This window comes from Dasypus novemcinctus, chromosome 4 (assembly GCF_030445035.2).
Source record: "Dasypus novemcinctus isolate mDasNov1 chromosome 4, mDasNov1.1.hap2, whole genome shotgun sequence".
NCBI classification, from domain to species: Eukaryota; Metazoa; Chordata; class Mammalia; order Cingulata; family Dasypodidae; genus Dasypus; species Dasypus novemcinctus.
In genome coordinates this window covers 46,774,285-46,800,209 of record NC_080676.1, presented here as the reverse complement: position 1 = coordinate 46,800,209, position 25,925 = coordinate 46,774,285, and the positions used below count along the sequence as shown (strand labels likewise).

The window sequence follows — 25,925 nt, the reverse complement described above, 5'->3', positions numbered from 1 at the left end:
AATAATATTTTACAAGTTTTTTTTTGAAGAGCTTGAGGATTTTTGTAAAGGGTGGGATAAATAGAAAAGAGGAGTCCTAATACATTGGAAGCAACAGATAAATCAGAACCCTTCAAATTCCCAAATCTACCATAGTCTGTAGTTGTCTTCAATGACCTGATTTAAGTAAGGAATGAAATATTAATTCTGATATAGGGATAAATGGATACAGTTGGTGTCAAGACTGTGTTAAGTAGCATTTTTATTTTCAGTCCTTTCAAGTGCATAAAACTTACCTAAATTGGTGCGTTGCCACAGCAAATAATGCATTACAAAATCAAGACAAAACTGAGATGTACTTTGTCCCCAAGTGGACTTTTCACTGAAGTATTGGTTCAACCTTGTTCAATCTGTTACTTATCAATGTTATTACAACTAAATGACTAAAATTTTCGATCTAGTCATTTTCAAAGAGCAATTATTTTAAAAACCATTCAGGAGAAAATATCCTCTCTTTTTTTGGTCAAAGTTAAGAAGGTGAAAGAGTTATTTATAATAGAAACTGCCCTAAGTTCATTAAGTTGTTCATCTTCTGAGATGTAAAATCAGCACCTTGGAAATTGATTAAAAGATAAAAGAAAACAGCAAATGAACATGAATCATGGGATACAGAACCTTAAAATGATCTCCAGGCAGTAATCCAAAGTTTATTCCTTACACAAGAGAAATTTTTCTACTTAAATCACTTAATGACTAAGGCCACATCCCTCCACGTAGAATGTGACTGCAAATTTTTCCTTTTTTTTTTTTCTTTTATGTGACACATCAGTTGAAAACAAATGAATAGGTACCCCAACAATGGTAACAAAAGCAATATAAGCACCATATGTTCCAGAGTTTTATAATCCTTTTTCATCAGAGCCTGGAATATTGTGTCTCAACTAGTGTAAAATATATTGAGTCATCTTCCTTGAAAGTAACATTCAAGTTGTAATTTTGCACCCATGAAGAGCCTTGTAGAATTTTTTTCAGAGATGTTATAAAGTAAAATATTACAGCACTCTATTTTAAAGATCACCAAAGTAGAGACTATAACTTATCACAGCTCAGGCTAAATTTCAAAATATACATAATGAATGAGCATCAGCCATGTGGCCAGTAGAATAAGCAGCTTCCTAATTGTCTAAAAAAATACTGAGTAATATTAATATCAGAAATTTTAAAATGACAATACTGATAGTAAAAAAAAGCTAAAATTTATTGAGTGCCTACTATTATCAGGCAATTCTTCTAAACAACAATGTGAAACAGATATTGTCCTTAACTCCGTATCACAAATGAGGAAACTGAGAACCCAATGGTGAAGACTTTATCAACGCCGTTCTAAATTTTCTGTACAATGGGGGAAAATGTTGAAAATAAACCTGATGGCAAAAATTCAGTTTTACCTCTAAATCTTAGAAAGCTTGAAGGGATAAACTTATGTACATGCTAGATGATATATGTACATCTTTTATAAAATGTGCAGGATTCATGTATTTATACCATTAATATTTCGCAATTTGGACAACTTTGAAAGATAATTGAACTGATTTGACACAGGATAAATATTAAAATGTAGCCCTTTAACTTTAATGAGTAGACATTGAAGCTGAAGTCACATTGCCATCTAGAATTGCATGGCAAGCGGAAAATTGATGTGGTTTTAAGTGGACCATTTCAAAGGCAACGTTTCAGGAAGACTAGAAATGTATAACTGAATAGATATGAGAGCTCCTGATTTCAGTTTTTTTTTCATAGATGAATGAGTTGTTCTATCTGGCTATGTTTTTAGATTTACTTAAATAACTTGTACATATGCATTTTAAGAGTAAACATAAATATATGAAATCAAAATTAAGATTAACTTTCCTTCTACCAAGGAATATATAACTGAACTGGTGTTTTTAAAATTGCTTTGAAAATCTAGGTTTGAATATGTTGATCTTCCTTTTTTCCGGGCACCTATAGTAATTACTTATCAGAATAATAGCTCTGTAGATTAGTTTAAAATTACTGGTGCTCAACCTGGGTCAGTGTTTCTCTGCTAGAATAGCTTTCCTTAGGAAATTCCACGTTGTAGGTGTTCATCCGATTTCATGCATGAATGTTCCAGTGCTGTCCCAACGTGACCGTGTAAATTCTATTATCCAGCAGAAGAACCCAATACTGTCTTTAGAGATCGCCTAAGTTACAGTTTGAAAAGAAAGTGTATTGTCACCCCCCCTTCAAAAAACAAGTGCACATTTAACTTGTTAAAAATCAGCTCAGTTTTGTTAACATGAAGTGTAAGGCTCAAAACTATGGCATAATAATCATGTCACATCCTTGTTAAACAGGGATGTGTTTAAATTGAAAACTTAAATTTAAGGTATGAACAAAAGTACTACAATAGTTCAGCTCTCAGGATATAATCCCAAGTCTAACATATCTGGTCTCTAATTTAGGGAGATGGGTGTGTGTTAGTGTGTGTGTGTGTTTGGTGACTCCATGTAATCCTCCTCAGATAAAGAGGACAAAGGAGGAAGAAGTACGTGGAAGGCATCTAAGTCTCCTTAGGTGTTGGGGGTAGGGCTTAATTAAAAGTTCTCAAAAGTTTAGACCACAGTTAATTCCCTCATCTTTTATAATATCAATGTAATTAATTAGCAGTGAAGGGGATAGCATGTTAAACACCAGGGTGATTACCAGATTGAAACAAACACTTGCTATATATTAAAACTGACACTATTTATGAATTTAAACATTTCAACCTGACAGACTGGGCACAGAATGTCTTCAGATGTTGCCCATACATTCATTGGCCAATCCCATGCATGAGGAAATGAAGGGGGTTCTGCAGTTCATAAAACCTTTATCTTCTCAGGGCATTTCTTCTTCCATTTTCCTTCCAGAAATCCTGCTTTCCACGTATGTGCCTTCATGTTACTCGGTCTATTGTCACAGAATTTGCTCAACTGGTATCTGCACTAAACTGGTCATCTGATTTGATCTTATCTCCCAAGCGGCAGGTTTTCTGCTTATCTCTTAATAGTAGGGTCCCCTTAATTCTAAATATTTTTCCGGCTTCCAGATCTTTCTTATCTATAATATGTCCTCGAGAATAATGGGATAGAGCTGGGGGAGCAGGAGGAGGAAAGTGTAGTTTGAAAAAGTCCCTCCAGAGTCAGATTCCCTCCTGCTCCAGGCTTGAGAGCCCTGCTTTATCTGGGACTTCACACAGGAGTTGTTGCACTATACTGATAGAGGCTCATTCTGAAGCAAGGTGGGGGCAGAGACAGAAAAGGTGGTGTTTTTTTGGCAGAATTTATTGTCCTCCTGAGACCTAATTTTTGCTAATGTTGAAGTGTGAGAATGGGGAGAGGGACTATTTGGTAGGTTAAATTGTGTACCCCAATGAACACATGTTCTTAAACTTAATCCTCGTAATAGGGCGTCTTGAAGATGTTATTTTTAATTAAATTGTGTCCCATCTAATGTCTTAATCTGGATTCCTGGAGGTCTTATAAAGAGGACCCAGAAGTCACAGAGGTTAAAAAGGAGAGGGCATTGTCATATGATGCAAATCAGGAATTAAGTCAGAGAACTCCAAGGATTGCCAGTATCCAGCACCAGAATGTCACAGTCTTTGGAGAGCAATCAAGTCTTACTAATTATCTTGATCTTGGACTTCTCCTAGCCTCCAAATCTTGAGTCAATAAATATTTATCATTTAAGCAATCCATTGTGTAGTATTTGTCATAACATCTCAGGCAAACTAAGACTATTTAAGCTTGCCCTTCAGAGATAACTCAGTTATTATTTAATATAGTTTCTTTGGAAGCTATATTTAATAAAATTGTGGTTCAGATTCCCTTTCAGGTCTGTTTATCCCTTCTCAAGTGGTTATCCTTTTCTTTCTTCTGAAAATAAGGGAAACTTATACATCCTCATGGTGGCTGGACAGGAAAATGGCATTATGTCACAGTCTTCTCTGGTTCTCTTTGTCCACTACAGATATGTCCTTCTTCCCACCTTTTCCCTAGCATTGATTATTGACTGAGGTAGCATTGATCCTTAGGTCAGTGTCCTGATCGTTAGGTCAGCATATTTCCCAAATAATATAAAAAACAATTGCAGGGAGTTTGGGTCAGAAAGAGCAAAGACAGAGACTTTTTTTTCCTACCATAATGAAATTTTTAAAAATTATAATGATTAGCTACTTCTGTATGTCTAGTGATATGAGCCAATCTCTTTGGGACCTTCAGAAATATGAGTAGAGGATCTCTTTAACTCTACCCACCATATAAACAGTCTGACAATTTCCAAGCCATTCTCATGAACTGAATTTATTTTCTTTTGTGTTGCTTTGCCCTCCTGGAGAGTTCTGAAGAAAAACACCTCCTGACTGACTGTCAAATTCTTACCTTGTGCTGTTTGTGTTTTCAGACAATGCGGAGATTGTAGGTAGGGGAGTGGGGCCACATGTTTAAGAAAAGCTTATCTCAGGTCAACTTGGAGGTATTTTAAACATTTTTTTCTTTATTAAAGAAGTTGTGAGTTTACGGAACAGTCGTGTATAAAATACAGGATTCCCATATACCACCCCACCATAAACACCATGCATTGGTGTGGAACATGTTACAATTGATGACATAATTGTGTTATTAATTAAAGTCCATGGTTTAACTTAGCATTCACTGTATAGTGTAATTCCATGGATTTTTAAAAATTTTTATTCTATTACCATATGTACAATCTGACATTCCTCTTGTAATCACATTTCAGTGCTGTTATTTGCATTCACAATGTTTTGCTTCCATTACCCTCATCTATTAAGAAAACATTTCCATCATTGCAAATTTGAACATTATTCATTTGAAGCCTTAACTTCCCGTTTCCTATTCCCACTCCATCCCCTCATAACCTATATTCTAGATTCTGACTCTAAGGGTTTGCTTATTCTAATTTCAAATCAGCAGGATCATAAAATATCTGTCCTTTTGTGTCTCGCTTTTTTTACTCAACATGGTCTCTTGTCCATGTTGTTGTATGTGTCAGGACTTTTGATACGTAAAATTTCAAGCTATTCTGACCTGTAATTTTTCTTAATGTAAACATAGATATGTAACATACATTTAGTAAAACACATATAAGGGTACAACTCAATAATTTTTTATCAAGTGAACACTTGTGTAACCAGTCCCTAGATCAACAAATGGTACCGCTAGCCCAGGAGCTCCCTTTTATTCCCCTCTCAAGGGTATTAACCATCTTCTCAAATGTAACCACTATTCTAACTCCTAAAGCCACAAATTAGTTTTGCTTTCTTTTAACCTTTACATTTATGAACCATACAGTATATATTCTTTTGCACCTGGCTTCTTTCATTCGATGTTGTATTGGTGAAATTCTTCCATGTGATTGTTTATAATTGTGTTTCATTCATTCTCACTGCTATATAATACTGTGGTATGACATACCACAATTTATTTATCTTTTCTACTATTGATGAACATTTGGGGTATTTTCAGTGTTTTGTTAATATGAATAGTGAGGCTGTAAACATTCCTATCCATGTATTTTGTTGGGCATATGTATTTCTGCTGGTATACAAGAAAAGAATTACCCAGACATAGATTATGGGAGAAAGTTGATGCTGCCAGTTTTCCAAAGTGGTTGGAAAAAACCAACCAAAGCATAAGTTACTACCCTCACCAAAGTCTATTCCCACGTATTGGAGCAAGGTGGCTGCTGATGTTTACAACGGTTCAGGCTTCCTGGGTTCCTCTGGGCTCAGCGCCTTGTTTCCTCCACAAGGTCAGCTGTAGACTATGAGGCTCTCTAGGCTTTGCCTCTCTCCACAGGTCAGCTGTAGACTATCAGGCAAACGGCTCTATCTCTCTCCCTGGGGCTCCAGTTTCAGCATCAAACTCCATCAAAGCTCCAACATCAAAAAACCCTAATTCTGTCCTTTGCCATGCCTTTTATCTATGGTGGGTGGGGACTCATCACCCTACTGGCACAAGATGTTTACGTAATTACTTAATCAAGTAAATTTATGAATCCAGTATAATCTAATATGCCTAGAGGAAAAAATCTGTTTACAAACATAATCCAATGTTTCTTTTTGGAGTTCATCAATAATATCAAACTGCTACACCATGGTTTCATTTTGCATTTTCTTGATGACTAATGAAGTTGATAACCTTTTCATAAGTTTATTGGCCATTTAGAGATTGATACTCTTTTGTGGCAAGTCTATTAAAACTGTTGGTCCATTTCCTCCTGGGTCTTCTGCTAATCCCATATTAATTTTTTTAAATGTTATATATTCTGGATGTAAATCCATGTAAAATATGTGTATCACAAATATTTTCTCTTACTCATTCCATGAATTGCCTTTTCATTTACTTAAAGGTATATTTGATGAACAGGACTTCTTATAATGTAATCCAATTTATTACATTTTATGTCCTCATTGAAAAAGTTTTTCCTGTTCCAAATTTATAAAAATATACTACTCTTTTCTTTTTAAAGTTTTAAAGTAATTTTCCTATTTAATCTTGCAGTGCATTTGAAATGTTTTTTTATTTATTTTATGTGGTAGGAGTCAATTCATGTTTTGCATATGGATATTGACTTGGTGTTGTGGTTTGGAGACATGCCATAGAAAAATATATTCTTAAACGTAATCCATTCCTGTGGGTGTGAACCATTGTAAGCATTGTACATTTTGATGGAGTTATTTCAGTTAAGGTGTGGCCCAACTCAGTGTAAATGGATCTTAATCCTTTATAGGAATTCTTTATAAGCAGAATGTAATCAGGCACAGAAAAAGAAAGCCATGGAAAGCAAGAAGCTGAAAGTGAGTGGAACCCAGAAGAGAAGGGAAGGGCCAAGAGAGATTGCCATGTGCATTGCCCCGGGACAGAGGAGCCCAAGACCAAGGATCCCAGCAACCAGCCCTAGGATGATAGCCTTTGGGAAGAAAGAATTGCCATGATGTTGCCTTGATTTGGACTTTTCCTAGCCTCCAAACTGTGAAATAATAAAGTCTCATTGTTTAAACCAGCCTATTGTATGGCATTTGCTTGAGCAGTCATGCTTTATTTTTAGTGAAAAATACTTGGCTCAGCACCACTTATGAAAAAGACCATAATTTCCCTCAGTGAAAGTCAGGGTCACTTTTGTTATAAATTAAATGCCCATCTATGTGAGTCTATTTCTGTACTTTTAAATTCTACTCAAGTGTTCATCTTTTGTATCTAAATCATATTGCCTTAAAGTTTAGCCTTACAATAATTTTCAATATCTGGCTTTAAATCCTTCAGCTTTGTTATTCTTTAACGTTAATTTGTCTAGTCTCAGCCCTTTGCATTTCCATGTAAGATGGAAATTTGGGGGGGGGGGGTGTTTAAGATTTATTTTTATTTATTTATTTCTCTCCCCTTCTCCCCACCCCACCCCCCCCACCCCATCTTGGTTGTCTGTTCTCTTTGTCTATTTGCTGCGTCGTTCGTTGTCTTTGTCCATTTCTGTTGTTGTCAGCAGCATGGGAATCTGTGTTTCTTTTTGTTGCATCATCTTGTTGTGTCAGCTCTCCATATGTGTGGCGCCATTCCTGGGCAGGCTGAACTTTCTTTCGCGCTTGGCAGCCCTCCTTGTGGAGTGCACTCCTTGCGTGTGGGGCTCCCCTACACAGGGACACCCCTGCGTGGCAGGGCACTCCTTACGCACATCAGCACTGTGCATGGGCCAGCTCCACACAGGTGAAAGAGACCTGGGGTTTGAACCGCGGACCTCCCATGTGGTAGATGGACGCCCTAACCACTGGGCCAAGTCTGCTTCCCTGGTGGTGGGGGGGGAGGCGCTTGTTTTATGATTCAGTCTATGGGCACTTTTGGTAAAGATCTCAGATGCACTTGAAAATAACGTACATTCTGATATTCTTTGGAGCATGTTCTGTATATGTTATTTAGGTCAAGTTCTTGTGTTGTTCAGAGCTTACTGGTGACTTTCTTTTTCCTATTTTTTGTGGGGACAGGAGTCGAATATTCTATCAGTTATTGAGAACAGTGTGTTAAAATTTACTACTATGATTGGAGACTTGTCCATTTCTCCCTTTATTTTTGTCAAATTTTGATTTATATATTTTAAAGTCATTTGTGATAGATTGAGTTATGTATCTCAGGGTAAAAAACCACCGGCTCTTTGCCTTAATGCCATTCCTGTTCGTATGATCCCATTGTAATAACGTGTTTTGAAGTTTTTGTTTGTTTGCTTGTTTGATTTTCGTTATTATAATTTTTTTGGTTAAGCTGTGGCCAACAGAATCAGGATGGGTCTTAATCCTATTACTGGAGGCTTTATAAATAGAAAGTCACAGAAGGTGCCAGAAGCAAAAAAGTCTGTGGAACCTGAAAGAAAAAGGAGAGGCCATGTAATGGGAAAGCCAAGGAGCCCCAAGGATTGGCAGCCCGCCAGAATGCTACCACCCTATAGAGGTAGAACCTGCTGTGAGTAAGCTACTCCTTTATAAAGGGCTGAAAGAATATGAACAAGGAACAAGCCTGAGCCTTAGAGGAGATCCCTGGAAGACAAAGATTCATTCCTCTGAGCAGAAGGCATGGCTGCCACAAGAAAACGCTGTTGACCACTGCATTGACTAAGATGCTGTTTGTTAGCCTTGAATGCAGAGACCAGTGTGGCGGTGGTGATGAAGAAACTTGCCTAAAGGATACCTCTGCTGAACCATGAGGGCCATCACTGCAGTGGTAAATGCTGCCTGGACCTGTAAAAACCCATTCACTTGCTGCTGGTGGAACAGAACACCAGAAAAAGAACAAGTTCCTTCTTCCTTTTTCCAGCCTTGCTGTGGTTCTCCGGTGCCTGCTCTGGGCAGAGCCTAACCTCCAGTCAACTGGAGAAAGAGAAATGTAGTCTGCAGAGTTTGCTTCTAGTATCACAAAACAGGGTGAAGGGTGGGTTTGGAGCCAAGAGACAACATATTAATAACCAGCACACCTGCTTTATGTCTTGTAATGCTTCTTTCCACAAAGTCTACTTTTTGGTATTAGCAGAGCCAACCTATTCTTTTGGTTAATGTTTGCATGCTATTTATGTCTACTGTTTATCTTCTCAACCTTTCCATGTCCTTATATTTAAGGTGTATCTCTTGAAAGCAGAATATATTTGGAGATTTTTTTAGAGAGTTATTTTTTATTTATTTCTCTTCCCTCTCCCCCCCCCCCCGCAGTTGTCTGCTTTGTGTGTCTGTTCACTGTGTGATCTTCTGTGTACACTTGTTTCTTGTCAGTAGCACCCAGAAACTGTCTCTTTTTGTTTCGTCATCTCGCTGCATCAGCTCTCCGTGTGTGCGGCACCATTCCTGGGCAGGCTGCACTTTTTCCACTCTGAGCAGCTCTCCATACGGGGCGCACTCCTTGTGCTTGGGCCACCCTACGTGGGGGACACCCTTGCGTGGCACGGCATTCCTTGTGCGCATCAGCACTGCACGTGGGCCAGCTCCACACGGGTCAAAGAGACCTGGGGTTTGAACCGCAGACCTCCCATGTAGTAGACGGACACCCTATCCATTGGGCCAAATCCACTTCCCCAGTGTGACAATCTTGGACTCTTAGCTGAAATATTTGCTACTTTTAAGTCTAAAGTAATTGCTGATATATTTTGAGTATGTTAGTATCTACCATATTACTATTTGTTGCTTTTTTTATTTGATCTGCCTGTTTTTTTTTATCCTTTTTCTCTCCTCTCTTGCCTTTTTCTTTGATTAATTAAAAAATATTTTCATGTTCTCCTGTACTAGTTAGTCATATTTTTCACTATTCCTCTGTTTTTACCTAGAAATTACAACATGAGTTCTTGATTTATTGCACTTACACAAATTAATATTTTTACCAAATTCCTAATTATTTTAAAACATTAGAATATTTTAACTCCATTTATCCTATTCCATCTTTTATATCATTGCTGCTATTCTTTTTACATATATTTAAAACCCTTTAAAGACATTTCTATTATTGTTTTGTACAGTCAGTTGAAAGTCAGTAGTCTTACATATTTACTTTCCTGTTACTCTTCATTTTTTCCTGCAGTTCTTGCATACTTCTGCTTCATTTTCACTCTGCTCCTTCTGGGGCTCCAATTACAATTCTCTTAAGCCTTTGCATTGTGGTCTACATGCCTCTAAAGTTCTTTTTCTTGCTTTTCTATTATTTCTCTTTTTTGCTTAAATTTGGATATTTTCTAATGACTTACTTAGATATATTTATCCTATCTTCTACTGTGCTTAGTGCACTGTTTAATCCAGCCAATGAGTTAATTTTGTATAATTCAGTTCTGGAATTTCCATTTTATCATTTTTTATAAATTCCAGACTTGGTCAAATTCTTTATTTCTATCATCTCCCCTTCTATTACCTTGAATAAATTAGTTAGAGTTATTTTTAATTCCTTAGCTAACCCCCAATATTTTGATCATCCATGGGTGTGTTTCTGTATCTAATTTTCTACTCTTGCTTTTGGGTTTTTATTGTTAGCTTGGGGTTTTTTGGTATTTACTATTTTTTATTAAATGTTGAATATTTTGTATAGAAAATTGTCAAGGATCCAGATGATGTATTTTCCTCCAGAATGAGTTCACCCTTTCCTTCACTAAGCAGATGACCTTGTTATTCATCTTAATTTAGTCAGACACTGTTCCATGTTGAGGCTGAGTTGCAGCCCTGAGAAAGAATCTTACCTCTGCTTCACCCATGGTTCTCGGGAGTGTTCAGCCAAAGTCTGGTAGGTCTCCCAGACCATTCTTATCCTTGTCTTACACAACTGCCAAAACTCCGTGTTGGTTTTCTGAGCCTTTTTGCTTAGGTTTTCAGACTTCAGTCCCATGAAGCCCCAGAAATTGGTAATTTTTCTGAGTCATAAAACAGCTCTGTATTTGAGGTTCCCCATATCTCTGCCCCCTCAGTAACGCCCCTACTTCAGTGAAAAGTTGAGTTTCTAGCCTCCTTCCCTTGATTAGAATTGGCAAATGTCTCCAGGGTATGTAAACAAGATGCATAAGTCAGCTAATGTCACTGAGGGAGCTATAGCCCCTCCACTTCTCATTGCCTCCCCAATTCAAACAAATGATTTGGTATTTTATCCTGCTTTTCAATTTGTTCTCTACAGAAGTTCTGATTTACTGTAAACTTCTTGGTCCTCCCATAAGCAGAAGTCTCTAATTTGTAACAGAATAATTTGGAGGATATGTTTTCTCAGGTTCAAGTTGTCAAATAGCAATTAGAAAGAGAATGTCCTTTTAAAAATTTGGGTACACATCAAAACTTTTTTTTCAAGCAATTCTTTCATTTCGTACTTTTCTTTTGAACTGAAATCAATTAGGAAAATATTATTGGATGATTAATATATGATCAGCTTCCAGATATTTCTCAACTCCATAAACCTGTAAATCTCCACTAAATGTAATTGAAACAATTGAAAAAACTAAAAAATATATATTTCAAAACTATTTTGATATCCCCTCTATCTTAATTCCAAAGTTAATTTCTCCATAGACAAATGCATTTCTGCAAAACAAAGAGCATTATTTACCCTAGAAAAAGTTTCAGAGGAAATCCTCAAATAATAGTACACAAAACTACACAAGTAAGGAATTAAATTTTTATTTTTCTTTATGGAGAACAAATGTATGCAATATCTAAGTTGTTTGAAAGCATTTTATAATTATATACTTACCTGTAGTAAAAGCTCAAACCAAAAATCTTGTAAAGGATCAGGTGATCCCTGCTTTTGGCTCTGCCCTTTATGACACAAAATGGCATGATATAGCTCGGTAGCTAGATAGTAATTAAACAGTATTATTATACATAAAATCATTATAGTTTATACATGATATAGTATCTATACCTATATTTAGCATTATAATGGTTATCTTTTGTAGAGAACTTACTATGTTCAAGATGGTTTACACATTATCTTGTTAATCCTTTAACTGATCCTATGAGGAATGTGTTCATTTTCACATTTTTTAGATGAAACCGAGATCTATCAAAGTTAAGTAACTTACCAAAAGTTACTCAGCAAAAGTGAGAGAGTGAGTTAGGATTTGAATTCAGAGCTCTCCAAGTCCAAAATACATGCTGTCTTCTATGCTACTCTAATTTCTGAGCTTGGAAGCAGCCTCATAGGATTGATGTATCTCCTGCTCCCAAGCACCTGAAAAGCATGATTCCTGTTTCATTCATTGTTTCTAATTCCCCAGGATTAGCCTAGTATTTTCACCCAATAGAATTCAACAAGTGTTTGTTGACTAAATGGATGAATAAGTGCCTACCAACAATTCATCCTTATAAACTTGATTCTTTGAGCAGTTAAGTATATAAACCTTAAAACATTTCTTTAGCATCAACAGCTAATACCACCTCTGTCTTCCTGGCAGATTGCCTCATCAGTGCCAGCCCAGATACGAATTTTACCTCATCAAAATAAAGCTTATGATGCACAGACTCAGCATGATCAGAAGACCACCCGTGTCGGAATCCCCTGATTAGATAGGGCGTTACACAGACTGTGAAGATGCTTAGCACACCAGCAAAGTAGCATTGCCATAAAACTTTCTGGAAAAATTTAGTATAGCATTTGGAATTTCAAAAGAATCATGAAAGTAATTATCATGATAATATCTGAAACCTGTTGAACATCTCTTACATTTAATTTATAGTTTGATACTTTTTTACTTCTACCTCTTCCAGTGTGAGGGGTGTTGGAGTGGGAGAGGCAGGAGGTAGAGCATACCATAACCATTTCAATGCTTTGGTTCTCTTGTTTTCATCATGTAACTTTCCTCTGCTTATTAAATATGCATATTCCTATGCTACCTCAGATCTACTAAATCAAAATCTCTGGTGCGTGGAACCTAGGAATCCTTAGGGGATTATGATGCATATTTTTAAATGGCCTGCCAGTGAACCAAACTCCTTGAGAGTAGAGGCTATTTCTAGTTCACCATGGTAATGTAGTACCTGAAGCTTCTCATTTGCTATAGCTGCTCAAAGCAGATACCATAAAATGGACTGGCATTTAACAGTGGGTATTAGTTTACAAGCTTATAATTCTGAGACTGAAAAGAATGTACAAATCAAGGCATCATCAGGCAATGCTTTCTCCCTGAAGATCGACTGCCAGCTATCCTGGACTCCTCTGTCACATGGCAAGGCACACGGCAGCTTTTGCTAGGTCTTCCCTTCTCTTCTGGGTTGTGTTGCTTTCAGCTTCTTGCTTCCTTGTCCTTCTCTCTCTTTTTCTGAATTTCATTCTTTTATAAAAGAATTAAGATCCATCATGAATGAGGTGAGTTACATCTCAACTTAACATCCTACCTACCAAAAGATCCTGCTTACAACAGGTCCACACCCAAAAGAATGGAATAACTTTAAGAATATACTTTTCTGGGGTACCTGCAGCTTCAAACCATCACACTGACATAAGTCATGGCACAGAACAGTCACTAATAAATTATGATTAAATGAATAAAAAATTCTTAAGGAACAGTAGATTTTTATAGTCACCACTGTATGATTCACCCATATCCCACTACTTTATACCAAGTGTTTATGCTTCTAATGACAGGAGAAATTAGGTTTTTAAGACTTAACTTTCAATTAAATTTAAAATAATATGAATCAGGTGGAAATCTCAACCTCAGCCTGTAGACTTGACTTCAAGACCTGCCTTTGCCACAAAATATTATGGCCTTATCTCTAAAATGAAGGAATTGGAGTAAATGGACTCTGTGATTCCCTTCTAGGACTAAAAATTCATTTTTTCTATAAAATATTTGTTTTAAAACAATGCAGTTGATATTAATTAGATGTTTTAGTATGCTTTTACTCTGTGTTTTCTGAAGCACAGGTTTTACCATTTTTTAAAAATGAAGAGAAATAAAGTCAAGAAACAACAATTCATTGGAGAAAAAGGCAGGCTAGACGTGTTTTTAACAGGTTTTTTTTTTTAAGATTTATTTATTTATTTATCTCCCCTTCCCACCCCCCACCCCAGTTGTCTGTTCTCTGTGTCTATTTCCTGCGTGTTCTTCTTTCTCTGCTTCTGTTGTCAGCAGCACGGGAATCTGTGTCTCTTTTTGTAGTGTCATCTTATTGTGTCAGCCCTCTGTGTGTGCAGTGCCATTCCTGGGCAGGCTGAACTTTCTTTCGCACTGGGCAGCTCTCCTTATGGGGTGCACTCCAGTGGGGCTCCCCTACACGGGGGACACCCCTGCGTGGCACGGCACTCCTTGCGCGCAAGAGCACTGCACATGGGCCAGCTCCACATGGGTCAAGGAGGCCCAGGGGCTGCCTACCATTTAACAGGCATTTTAATGGTAGCCAGCCCATCATCTGAGCACTCTAATGATACAGTGAGTTGGAAAGGAAAATCACATTTTTTACAATCATCACAGTTAAGATTGGATCAGGCAAGAATCTTTAGTGTATACTAATTCTAAGGAGGAAAGTTTGATGAGAAACAGGATAATTGCATAGTCTCGAAGTATCTCCCCACTGACTGCTTATAAGTTGTAAGGGAAAATTTGTAAGTATACATTGGAGAAACTGGATAAGATCTTGACTGGGTAATCAAAATTGACAACTCCAAAGGCAGGCAAATGGACATGTGTACCTCTAAATGCAGTACCCTGAGAAAAACACATCATTTTATGAAATTCTGACTGAGGATGCTTAGCCTGAATCTAATCATGAGGAAATATCAGACAAACCCCAATTGTCACATATTCTGTAAAATAGCTGGCACATACACTTCAAAAATGCCAATGTCATAGAAGAAAAAGAAAGCCTGAGGAACTGTTCCAGATTAAAGGAGACTAAGGAGACATGACAGATATACGCAATACATTATCCTGGACTGGATCTTATACTGGAGGGAAAAAAAAATACTAAAATGACATTATTGGGACAACTAACAAAATTGGAATAAAGATTGTGGATTAGACAATAATATTGTGTCAATGAAAGTCACTGGATTTGATAACTGCATTATGTTACATAAGAGGAATATCCTTGGACTCAGGAAATGAGACATGATGCATTCAGCCTACTCTCAAATAACTCAAAAATATATATTATAAATGTATATATTTATATGTGTATGTCCATCTATACATGTCTATATACATACATATACACACATAAGGGGGAAATTACAAATGTGGCCAAAATTTTTTAGAATTGTGAATCTGGGGAATGGTAATTGGGACCTCAACATTATTCTTGCAACTTTTCTGTAAATTTTAAATTATTTTTTAAAAAATTTTAATTGCATTGCCCACCCTTGGGTAGATTTAACTTTTCAAACATGTTTGAGACCAATTAATTTAAATGACAGGACAAAGATAAAAAATTTTACATGAATACTGTTAATTAATTTTGTAAGAGTCTGGAAACAAATCATTGTATTATTGTGGAAGCCTAAGACCTAAGAAAAAATTCAACAGAATTAAAACTTTGAACAAAGTTAAAGGGAAAAAAAATTATACACACACACACAATCTCAGCCTCTTAAGTAAATAAAAACTTGGATCACTTTTATGTAAGGGCAGAGCAGTGTTTGCAAAGAAACAAAACAAGATCCAAACTTTCTCTCAGAATGCTCGTGAATTTGGCAGGGTGATTGCATTTATGTTTCAAGAGGAAATGTTGCCAGAGGTCTCTGAAGTACACTGAAACATTACTTCCCTTACCCTCATATTCCTGCCATGAAGCAAATGAGTTACTGTTTTTACAACCAAGTTAGATAAAGGATTTTAGAGAAGTCCAGTTACATCTTCATGGAACACACTTGTAAGAATAGCGAGTTATACCATTATCACTTTCCCAAACAGTATGATTTTTCTGATAACTTTTGATTCTGAATGAACCACACTTTATATCAACAAAGAATCAGAGAAATTATTTTCTCCCTAACATAGACTAAAATAAAAGAGACTGACATAGGTGCATCATAAATATTGTTGACTTAGAGTAGCAAACAATAGAAAAATAGAAAAAAAAAAAAGAATCAGAATACCACATTGCCTAGAGAAGCTTTCTTTTTTTTTTTTTTTTAAGATTTATTTTTATTTATTTAATTCCCCTCCCCTCCCCCGGTTGTCTGTTTTCTGTGTCTTTTTGCTGCGTCTTGTTTCTTTGTCAGCTTCTGTTGTCGTCAGCGGCAAGGGAAGTGTGGGCGGCGCCATTCCTGGGCAGGCTGCTCCCTCCTTCACGCTGGGCGGCTCTCCTTATGGGTGCACTCCTTGCGCGTGGGGCTCCCCTACGCGGGGGACACCCTGTGGGGCACGGCACTCCTTGCGCGCATCAGCACTGCGCATGGGCCAGCTCCACACGGGTCAAGGAGGCCCAGGGCTTGAACCGCAGGCCTCCCATGTGGTAGACAGACGCCCTAACCACTGGGCCAAAGTCCGTTTCCCTAGGGAAGCTTTCAAGAAGCCAATTTGTAAAAGTCTAAGTTATATTTAGGTGACTCTCAACTATAACTGACTAAGCTTTTGGAATATGGTACAATTATATTTTGAATTATTCATTAAGTGTACATACAGTAAAATAAGATACAACCATACATTTGTTCCATCAACAAATATTCATGGAGGACCTACTCTTTGTTGAGAACTGTCAGAATATATAGCAATGAACCAGGCATACAAGGTACATTCTCTTACAGAGCTTATACTCTCGTGGAGAAAGGTAGATAGGAATGAAATATAAGTTAAAAAATCACTGTAAGTAGTACAGTGAGATTAAAAATAAGTATATGACTTGGAAGGGTTACTTTAATTCACCAGAGTAGGCTTCTTTGGGAACTGACATTTAAACCATGATCTGAACAATGTGAAAGACAGGGTGGAAGGAACATTCTAGCCCAGTTAGTGCAAAGACTGTAAGGTGGGAATGAACTTGGTAATTAGAAGAGCAGAATGAAAGCCAGGGTTCCTGGAACACAGAAGACTGGGGAAATATGTGTGATAAATTTTCTCCAAGGTCAGAGGAATAGGGATTTATACTCTGTTCCAGGTGTTATAGACAGCCATTGAAAAGTTTTAAGAAAGAACATGGTGGGATCTGATTTTCATTTAAAAGGATGACTTGGGATTCTGTGTATGAGGAAGCAATTGCAGTAATGTAGCAGGAGTTCTTGAGTCCTAGAGGAGGGTAGAGGTCATAGATATGGAAAGAGGTGGACTCTTGTAAGAAAGATTCAGCAGAACCTGACAATGGATTGGAGGATTGAGGGAAGGAGAAGGTTGTGTAGAAAAAGGAAAGAGGGATAACTTTAAAGTTCTGTCCTGTCCAGCTGAGTAGACGTGGTAGCAGGTACTGAGATGAGGAAAACTGGCAGAGTGGCAAGTTGTGGAGGCAGAAATTAAGAATAAGTTTGGGACTTGTTAATTTTAGTATGCCTATTAGACAATCCAATTAGAGATGTCATGTGGATAGTTGGGTTTAAGAATTTGACGTTCTGGGAGTATGGAAGGGCAAGAGTTGTAAAACTGGGAATCAAATACAAATTATGATATTTGAAGTCATAGAACTGGATGAGAGAGAATGCAGTTGGATTAAAAAGGGATGCCAGCACCAAGCTCTTGGATGAAACAGATGAGAAAGGGCCAACGGAGAAGACTGAGAATACCAGTGAAATAATGGGAAAACCAGAAGAGCACATAGAAGGTGAGAAAAGAGCCTTATTAAAGAGAGAGAGTCAACTATGAGGAATGTCTGGCAGATGAGAGCTGCGGAGTGACCACTGGATTTGACAACATGAAGTCACTGGTGACCTGTATAAGAGCAGACTTGGTAGTGTGGTAGGGACTGAAGCCTGAAGAGAGTGGATTGGCAAAAGAATGTGTGAGGGAAAAGTGGAAACAGAATGTAAAGAACTATTTTCAGATGTTTTACAGTGGAGGGAAAGAAATATGGGATGGCACAGGAAGGGGATGTGGAATCAGGGGAGGTTTTTTTCCCTTAAAATCAAGGGTTTGCTGGATCCGTGTGCACGGCAATATGATTAGGCCAACAGTAAAGGAGAAAGTAGTGCTATGGGAAAGGTGACAGTTACAGGAGCAAAGTGAACGAGAGGATGGGAGGGGTGGGATCCAGACCAAAAGGGTTTCGCCTTTGAAAGAAAGGAGCCATGTCTAGAGGTCTGCTTGCATAATCATACTCCCTCTTACCTTACAAAGTTCCCCGGCATGAATAATTCCATTTGATTCTCACGAAAGCACTGTGAGTCATGTATCCTATCATTGTTAATTTTCGGATTAGGAAGATTAAGCTTAGAGGTTGGATAATTTCTCCTAGTACATACAGTTAATAAATTAAAAACCTAGAATTGGAGCTTTCCTTGCAACTCTGTATCTAGAACCGAATGCTACTTGTACTATTGCTGTGATGAAGCTGCCCTTCTAATATGCTCTATGATGCAGTGAGGCAAATGTTCAGAGTGCACCAGGTACAAAGAGGTATAGTTGTTTTGATATCACTATTTCCACTTGATGGCTTAATGAACAGCAAATGGTTTGGTGATTTCAAGTTTGATATCTCTAGAATACAACCCTGTGGATAGGTCATGTCCAAATAATTTTTTTTTTCTAAATGTAATAACTGTTAGAATATAACAGGACCATAATTACATTTGCAACTACAGATCATAAAAACCTTTTAAACTAATAATTAAAGAGCATTGTCAAAATATTACTACTAAACAAAGTATTTTTCCCCTAACCAATCCTATTATTATCTTTATATCATTTGTATATGAACATACATAAACAATTAAGTGTATAGTAAAAGTTGTGAACTTACAAAGCAAACATGCATAACATCATACAGAGGTCCCAAACATCAACCCTCCACCAACACCTTGCATTGTCATGAAATGTTTGTTACAAATTATGAAAGAATATTGTCAAAATCTTACTACTAATCAATTATTGGTGGTAGGGTGAGATGTTATATATGTTTGTTTAATGTTATATATGTTTATTTTGTAAGTTCACAACTATTATACACTTATTGTTTACATATGTTTCTGTATGAGTGATATATTTCAATAAATTAAAAAATAATAAAAACAAAAAAATAAAGATAATAAAAATACTTAAAATCTAGTGCTTTCTCAACAAATATGGTTAATATACTCAAGTTAACCACAAATTGCCAATTCATCTTATAATGATTTTAAAAGGTGTCCCGCCAGTAAAATAGCAGTAAAGTTAAATATCTAGTTATCATTTTTTAATCCCTCCCCCCCCCCATTGTTTGCACTCACTGTTAGTTCTCTGTTTGTGTCGTCTTTTTTTTTTAAGGAGGTACCTGGGACCTCCCATGTAGTAGGCAAGTGCGCAACTGCTTGAGCCACATCTGCTTCCCTAAATGACACATCATTTTTTAAAGCAAGGAAAGTATAAATCCTAATCAACTGAGGGTGGGTTGGGGAGGAGTTTATCATCCTATGGTCAGAAAGGCATGAAATTTGAAATCAGATGTCCTGGTTTTAAGTCTTAGGTTTGGTAAACTCGATGGTCTTTTTCAAATTGTTTAACCTCTTGGTTTCCCCAATAATAAAATGTACTAATAGTATTTATGCAAAAAGTTGTGAGAAACAAATCATTTACTCAAGTGAGATAACTTTTAAACTAGAAGTACCTAATTGTTATTATTTATGTTATGTAGTACAGTATGTTTTAGATTCTATTTCTTAGCAAGCATTGTAAGCCAAATTTACTTCTCCCTTCTGATAATGTTGAGTCATTCCTTATCAGTACTTGGATGAAAGAGAGGAGAAATTGCTTGTATAGGGACACCTGTAATTCCAACTCTTCTGAAAAAATCTTCCCAAATCTCATGAAACTGTGTCAGTCTCCACATTGCCACAGTAGCACATTCATTTTTGCTACCATTATTACTCGCTATAGCAACACACACATTCGAACAACAAATGTACATTGTACATTTCCCTCTGAAGGAATATTAGTAGGGAAAAATGATTGTGATGCACTTCCACCTCTGCATCAGTTCAGAGTCTAGAAAGAGAATGTCTCCTCTGCATAAAATTATGTATCTCTTATTGACTCCATCATCCCCATCCCCACCTACCTCTATGAACTCTGATGCCAACCCTGCCTTGCTCATCTGTTTCCTTTGTATTATCTATCACAATACCTTGCTCTTAGTAGGTACTTAGTAATTGATTATTGGATTGAAGTAGTGTGTTTCTGAAAATATCAAGGTATACTGGTGGACTAATAAGCGAAGTGTTATTCCTCATAATGTCTTTCATGGTTACTTAAAATTTAACAGTAAGTTAAAATTATATCCTTTTCTCTCTTTTTAAGGAAAGAAAACCATAGCAACTGTGATGTTGAATGTTTGAGAGAGTTCACTTTTAAGGATTCTCTTTTTCTGAATGTTCACATTTGAGCTGCCTATTTCAATAAAAAATCTTTAGAATAATTTGTGGTACTAATCTCCATGTAAGCCACTGATTGTATCTACGCAACAACAGAAAATCCCATGTACAGCTGAGTGTTGATGATCTGAAAGAGAAAAAGAAAAAAGTTGAAGTTTCACTGAATAAATTTAAAATGGTTACTCTCTGGAAATGACTGAACATTAACTTATTTTTGTTTCTTGTACCTGTATTTATTATAAAACCTAGAAGACTATTTTAATGTTTTATATCAATATTTACTAGAGATCTTTTTTAAGGCATGTCTCAATGAGGAAATCAATTTTACGGTGCTGACTTCTAAATTAAAGAATGGGCATTTTTATAGAATGTTAGCAAATACTTCTTTGACACATAAAATGATTGTCTAATAGTTTTCTCTGAAAGTATTTTTGCTGAAGTAATGTTTAAAGTATAGCTCAGTGCCTCAGGAAACACTGACTAATGTCATGTTAATCAACTTGACTCCCCCCCCAAAAAATGAAGAGGTTGATAATTTAAATTTATTTGGTACATGATTCATCTGAACTATCAAAGAAGAAAATGTACTTTACCCAGAACCCAAATTTAAAGAAAAAAAAAATCTAGCAAATGACCTCAGAATGAACTTTTTTCCAAGTTACAGGCCTTATCTTTAGAAAAATCTATAGTTCTCTTTTTCTTAAATAGTCTAAATTAACCTTTAATTCACAGCATCCATACTGATTGACATCTATTGAATGCCTACCCTATGCAGAGCACTTAATTAATGTCAAGATAAATAAAGCATATTTCTGTTTTCAAGGAGCTTATTAGAAGAAATAAGCCATTCACGTATAACTGTGGTGTAGAAAATAAGTGCTATAAAGGTTGTTGGTATTCTGAGGAGGAAGAGAAAGGTAAATTCCGGTTATGTTTGGTCTGGCAGAATGATATGTGAGAACAGGGAGATGGGGCATATTAGAGGACTAGAAATGAGCATCTTAGAGAAGTAGCAAGAACTTCAGCTTGACTTCAGGGTGGTTTACAAAGGAGTGCTGAATAGGGCTGTAAACCCACTTTAGGCTACTTGGAAATTCCAGGTTATGATAGTGATTATTTTAACGGGGTTTTATAATTTTTGAAAAAAATAAAGCTATATGTGAACCATTCCATATCTCCCATACACTTGCAGCTACTTTTGTATATTTTTTAAAAAGGCTCTAATTTGGAAATTAAAATCACCAGATTTGCAACCAACACTGAAAAACATTGAGTTTGGCCATGCTTTTTCACCCTATGATTAGGCCACTTTTAGTCATTCTGATATTTATTCTGAATTTTTTGGCATGAATTATTATTTTTTGCATAAATTTGGGTTGTCTTCCAGAGGTTTGAAAAGTAAGCATTTGCTTATGTATTTATTCCTTCAGAGTGCTCTGTATTCACCATCTATACTTTTTTTCTTCTGTCATTATTTTTTGTATGAAACTTCACTGAAAACCAAAATTATGACTTCTGTAGAGAGGCTTGGGAACATAGGAAGAAGTACTCAGAAGTCTGTTCCTTAAAAACAATTAAACCTTCCTTCCGGCAGAGAGAGAAAGGTGTGGGGTAGAGGACAGCTGGAATTGGTGGATGGGGGCAGTTTGAAGAAATAGGCAGAAGAAGGGATCTTAGTCACCCTGTGATATATGAACTTTATTCAAATGATATTTATAAGCCATATAATACATATGCAGGATTTTGAGGTTATATTATTTCCATTTCAGCATTCCTGCTACTGAAATAAAACTTATTGTTATCACACACAGCCCAAATCATGTGCGGCACAGGAGCAAACACAAGATAGAGTGATGGCTAAAACAATTTTCCCCTCCCCACTCAGTAGACTCATTAGTGGTCCAAGTGATGATTTCAAGAGAGAAAAGAAAACTGGACCTTACCCAGAGCTGATTTGTTAGGGACTGTGATTTGCAGCAATGCTGATCGCTTTCAATGTTGAGTGTAACACAGAACTGGAGAAAATTCTAACCTATTATGTGTTTCCCCCATAGAAATGTAACTCTAATATATCAGTAAAAATCTCTTTTGCAAATTAACATCCAAGTTACTTATCATTAGAATTATTGGAATTCTGTTTTCCTTATGAGATAATATGGACAGTCAAAGTAGATTCATTCCTACATCCACGTGATCTTAAAACCTTTTCTGATTATATACATGTGCAATGATAGTGAGGGGAAAGTGCCTCAAGTTACAGTATATGTATAGTTTCATTTCTTCCTTTACTCTCAAAGTTCCAGTGGCTCAAAATTCAGGTATTTAGATGGTCTTCTATATGCAAACTGCTACCTTTCAAACAAAAGAAATCAACAATGTTAACGATTGTAAACTGCCCTTGTTATAGCTGAAAAAAAGAAAGTATGTTAGCTTTTATTTCCCTGTATTCTCTTTTAATTTTGCCCGCACCCCCCACCCAGTTGTCTGCTCTCTGTGTCTATTTGCTGTGCATTCTTCTGTGTCTGTTGTGTTCTCATTAGGTGTCTCCAGGAACCCATCCTGGACCTTCCAGAGTGGGAGAGAGATGATCATTCTCCTGTGTTACCTCAGCTCCCTAGTTCATTGCATCTCATATTGTCTCTTCTCTGTGTCTCTTTTTGTTGCGTCATTTGGCTGCATCAGCTCTCCGTGTGGGTGGCCAAACATATATGGCTCAAGGGATAGAGCTTCTGCCTACCATATAGGAGATCAGGGTTCAACACCCAGGGCCTCCTCACCCATGTGGTGAGCTATCCCACATGGAGTGCTGCCACGCACAAGGAGTGCCCTCACAGGTCACGCATAGGAGTGCTGCCCCATGCTGGAGAGGCCCCCATGCAAGGAGTGCCCTCCGTGCAAGGAGAACTGTCCCTGCCTGTATTCTTATTATCACACTTGGTCTCCTTTTGATGCCATTTTCTGATCTCCTTGTGCTCTGATGTTGTCTGTTATTAGCTGTCCTAGAAAATGGGCGTGCTATAGAAGAGGTACTCCAGGCTAACAGTTAGCAAGTAGCAGTCCCAGGAAGGAAATAGCAAATCAGTTTCTGCTAATGACCAATAGCCTGACCTTGGATAAACACCTGAACCTCTCTAGCCCTTAGTTTCTTTGCAAAATGTGGTCCTTATTCCTACATATTCCACAGAGTTGCTTCCAGAACAGAATATGATAGGTAAAAGAATCTTGAAAACTAGGAACCAACCATAATACATAATTATTACTTAGATATTAGGGCATTATTTCATGAAACGAATCTAGAAGCAGAGAAAGTATGTAGACACCTTTGAATCAAAAGATTTAGTCATTATATTTTTTTAATATTAGTAATTTAGGAAAATGTTGCAACTTTGTAGAATATACAGGATTAATACTTTTGCCACAAAAATATTAAAAACAGAGACTCAAGATGAATACGTGGCTGAACATTAACGTGAGGTTGAAGGCCATGTTCTTGTACTTTAAAGCTCCTTATGAATAAGAGTTGTCTTTCAGGCTGTTTAAACTCGGTATTTTCATTACTAATAGAATAAACAAATTGAGGAAATATTGTGCTCACATTTCTGGCTGATTTTCAGAGGAAACAGCTGTGGTTTCTTTACACTCCCAAGTTATTTATGCAGGTTAGCAGTGTATTTTATAATGAGTTCTAGACAACCTGCCTTTCTAAGGAAATTAATATCTATAGGGTTTTTTTGTATGTGGGTTTTTTGGTTTTTTTTTTTTTGGCCATTTTTGTCCTCAGTGGCTATTTATAAAATTTTCCCATTCAGTGAGTTTGGGCACCCCATAAAATTGCTCATTCAATGTTGTTCAGCTCTGGGTGATCATGTTTTAAGACATTGTCTAAATTCATTTTCAACAAATTCTGCTTTTGGTGAGTGTCAAGATTGAAATATATACTAACCTAGTAAAAGAGTAGTCAGCAGATGATGTGAATATAGTTTTATTTCCAAGGAGATAAATACCTATATGAATAAAATGGTGTTTTAAATGAGTTTAACTGTAGTCTAGATGTCTGGATATTCGAAATATTGTTTTAATTATTTTCCCTCCTCTCATCCCCACAGGAGATTTGCTGGAATCAATGGATTCAGGAAGCAGTAGGAGTTTGGAGAATAGAGTGAACAAGGACTTGCATGATCAGCTTGTTCCAAAACTAAACACAAGTAAGAAAATGCCCACCGTATCAAACCCACCTAAGATCCTAGAAATGCCACAAGAGATTAAGAAATCCTGTGGAGGGAAACTGGTAGAAATCACAGTTGAAAGAATAAAAATGGCAAAGAGCATCAAAGAAAAACAAAGCAATGATCTAGAGAAAGTGGCCTTTAAGAGAAAGTCAGAAGGTGAAGAAAAGCCAACTGGAAAGAAAGAAGCAAAGCTAATAGAAATTGACAATCAGTTAATCACCATGCCTCTGCCTCACATCCCTTTAAAGAACATAATGGATGTGGAAATGAAGCTGGTCTACATTGATGAAGAGGACGTAAGCTATGAGTTTGTAGAGACCTTCATGTTCACTGGGATTCGGCCAACATGCCGAGCTGCTGAAATACTAGACCCTTTGAGCATACCTAATTTCAGCATTCTGCCTCAGATTGACAAATGGCTTCAGGTAGCCTTAAAAGATGCCAGCTCTTGCTATAGACAAAAGAAATATGCTGTGGCGGCAGGACAGTTCAGAACAGCACTTGAGGTATGGGGTTAAAGAAAATATAGACCAGTGACAGGAAGCTGTGAAATGGAAAGTTGCAATTACATTGAGTGTTTCTGATCACACCATAACAAAGAGTGATCATCAGGTGAAAGTGTTTAAAGGTATCAGGATTATAAAGTCTCTAGTGTACATAAAGCAAATACAATATACCTGCAAATTAATATGCCTCTGTGCACTTGGCATATAAAACCAACCCCAAGACATTCCTCATGTTTTTCCTCTGTTAACAAACTGTAGTGAATGGGAGGATTTTTTAAAAACACGGGTGATTTGTAATTTAGATATACACCTACAAAAGCCATGAAGTAGTACAATGGTGGTGGGTAGAAAATCCATCCTTTAGAAATAGGCATTTAATAAGTATAAGGAGTGGTCTGTTTTTTAATTTTTTTATTAGAGAAGTGGAAGGTGTACAGAAAAATCATGCAGAAAATATATTTCCCATATACCCTGCCACAAAAATAGTTTTACCTATTAAGACTTTGTATTAATGTAGTATCTTTGTTAAAATTAATGAAAAAACATTATTATAATTATACTAGTAACTCTAGTCCATAATTTAGATTACGGTTCATTGTGTTGTACAGTCCTATATTGTTGTTTTTCTTTTAATTTTTATTCTAGAAACAAATATACAACTAAAATTTCCCTTTTCGCCCACATTTCAAATATAT

General features: G+C 36.7%; 1 protein-coding gene across 1 annotated transcript in view; it reads left to right on the top strand.

Annotated features, from left to right (window-relative positions):
• Window positions 1-25,925, top strand: part of SPATA16 (spermatogenesis associated 16) — a 262,641-nt gene that overhangs the window by 1,132 nt on the left and 235,584 nt on the right. The window contains exon 2 of the mRNA XM_058295332.2: window positions 24,602-25,230. Coding sequence (XP_058151315.1) covers window positions 24,619-25,230 — 612 coding nt within the window. The 5' untranslated portion in view covers window positions 24,602-24,618. The remainder of the gene's footprint in view (window positions 1-24,601; window positions 25,231-25,925) is intronic.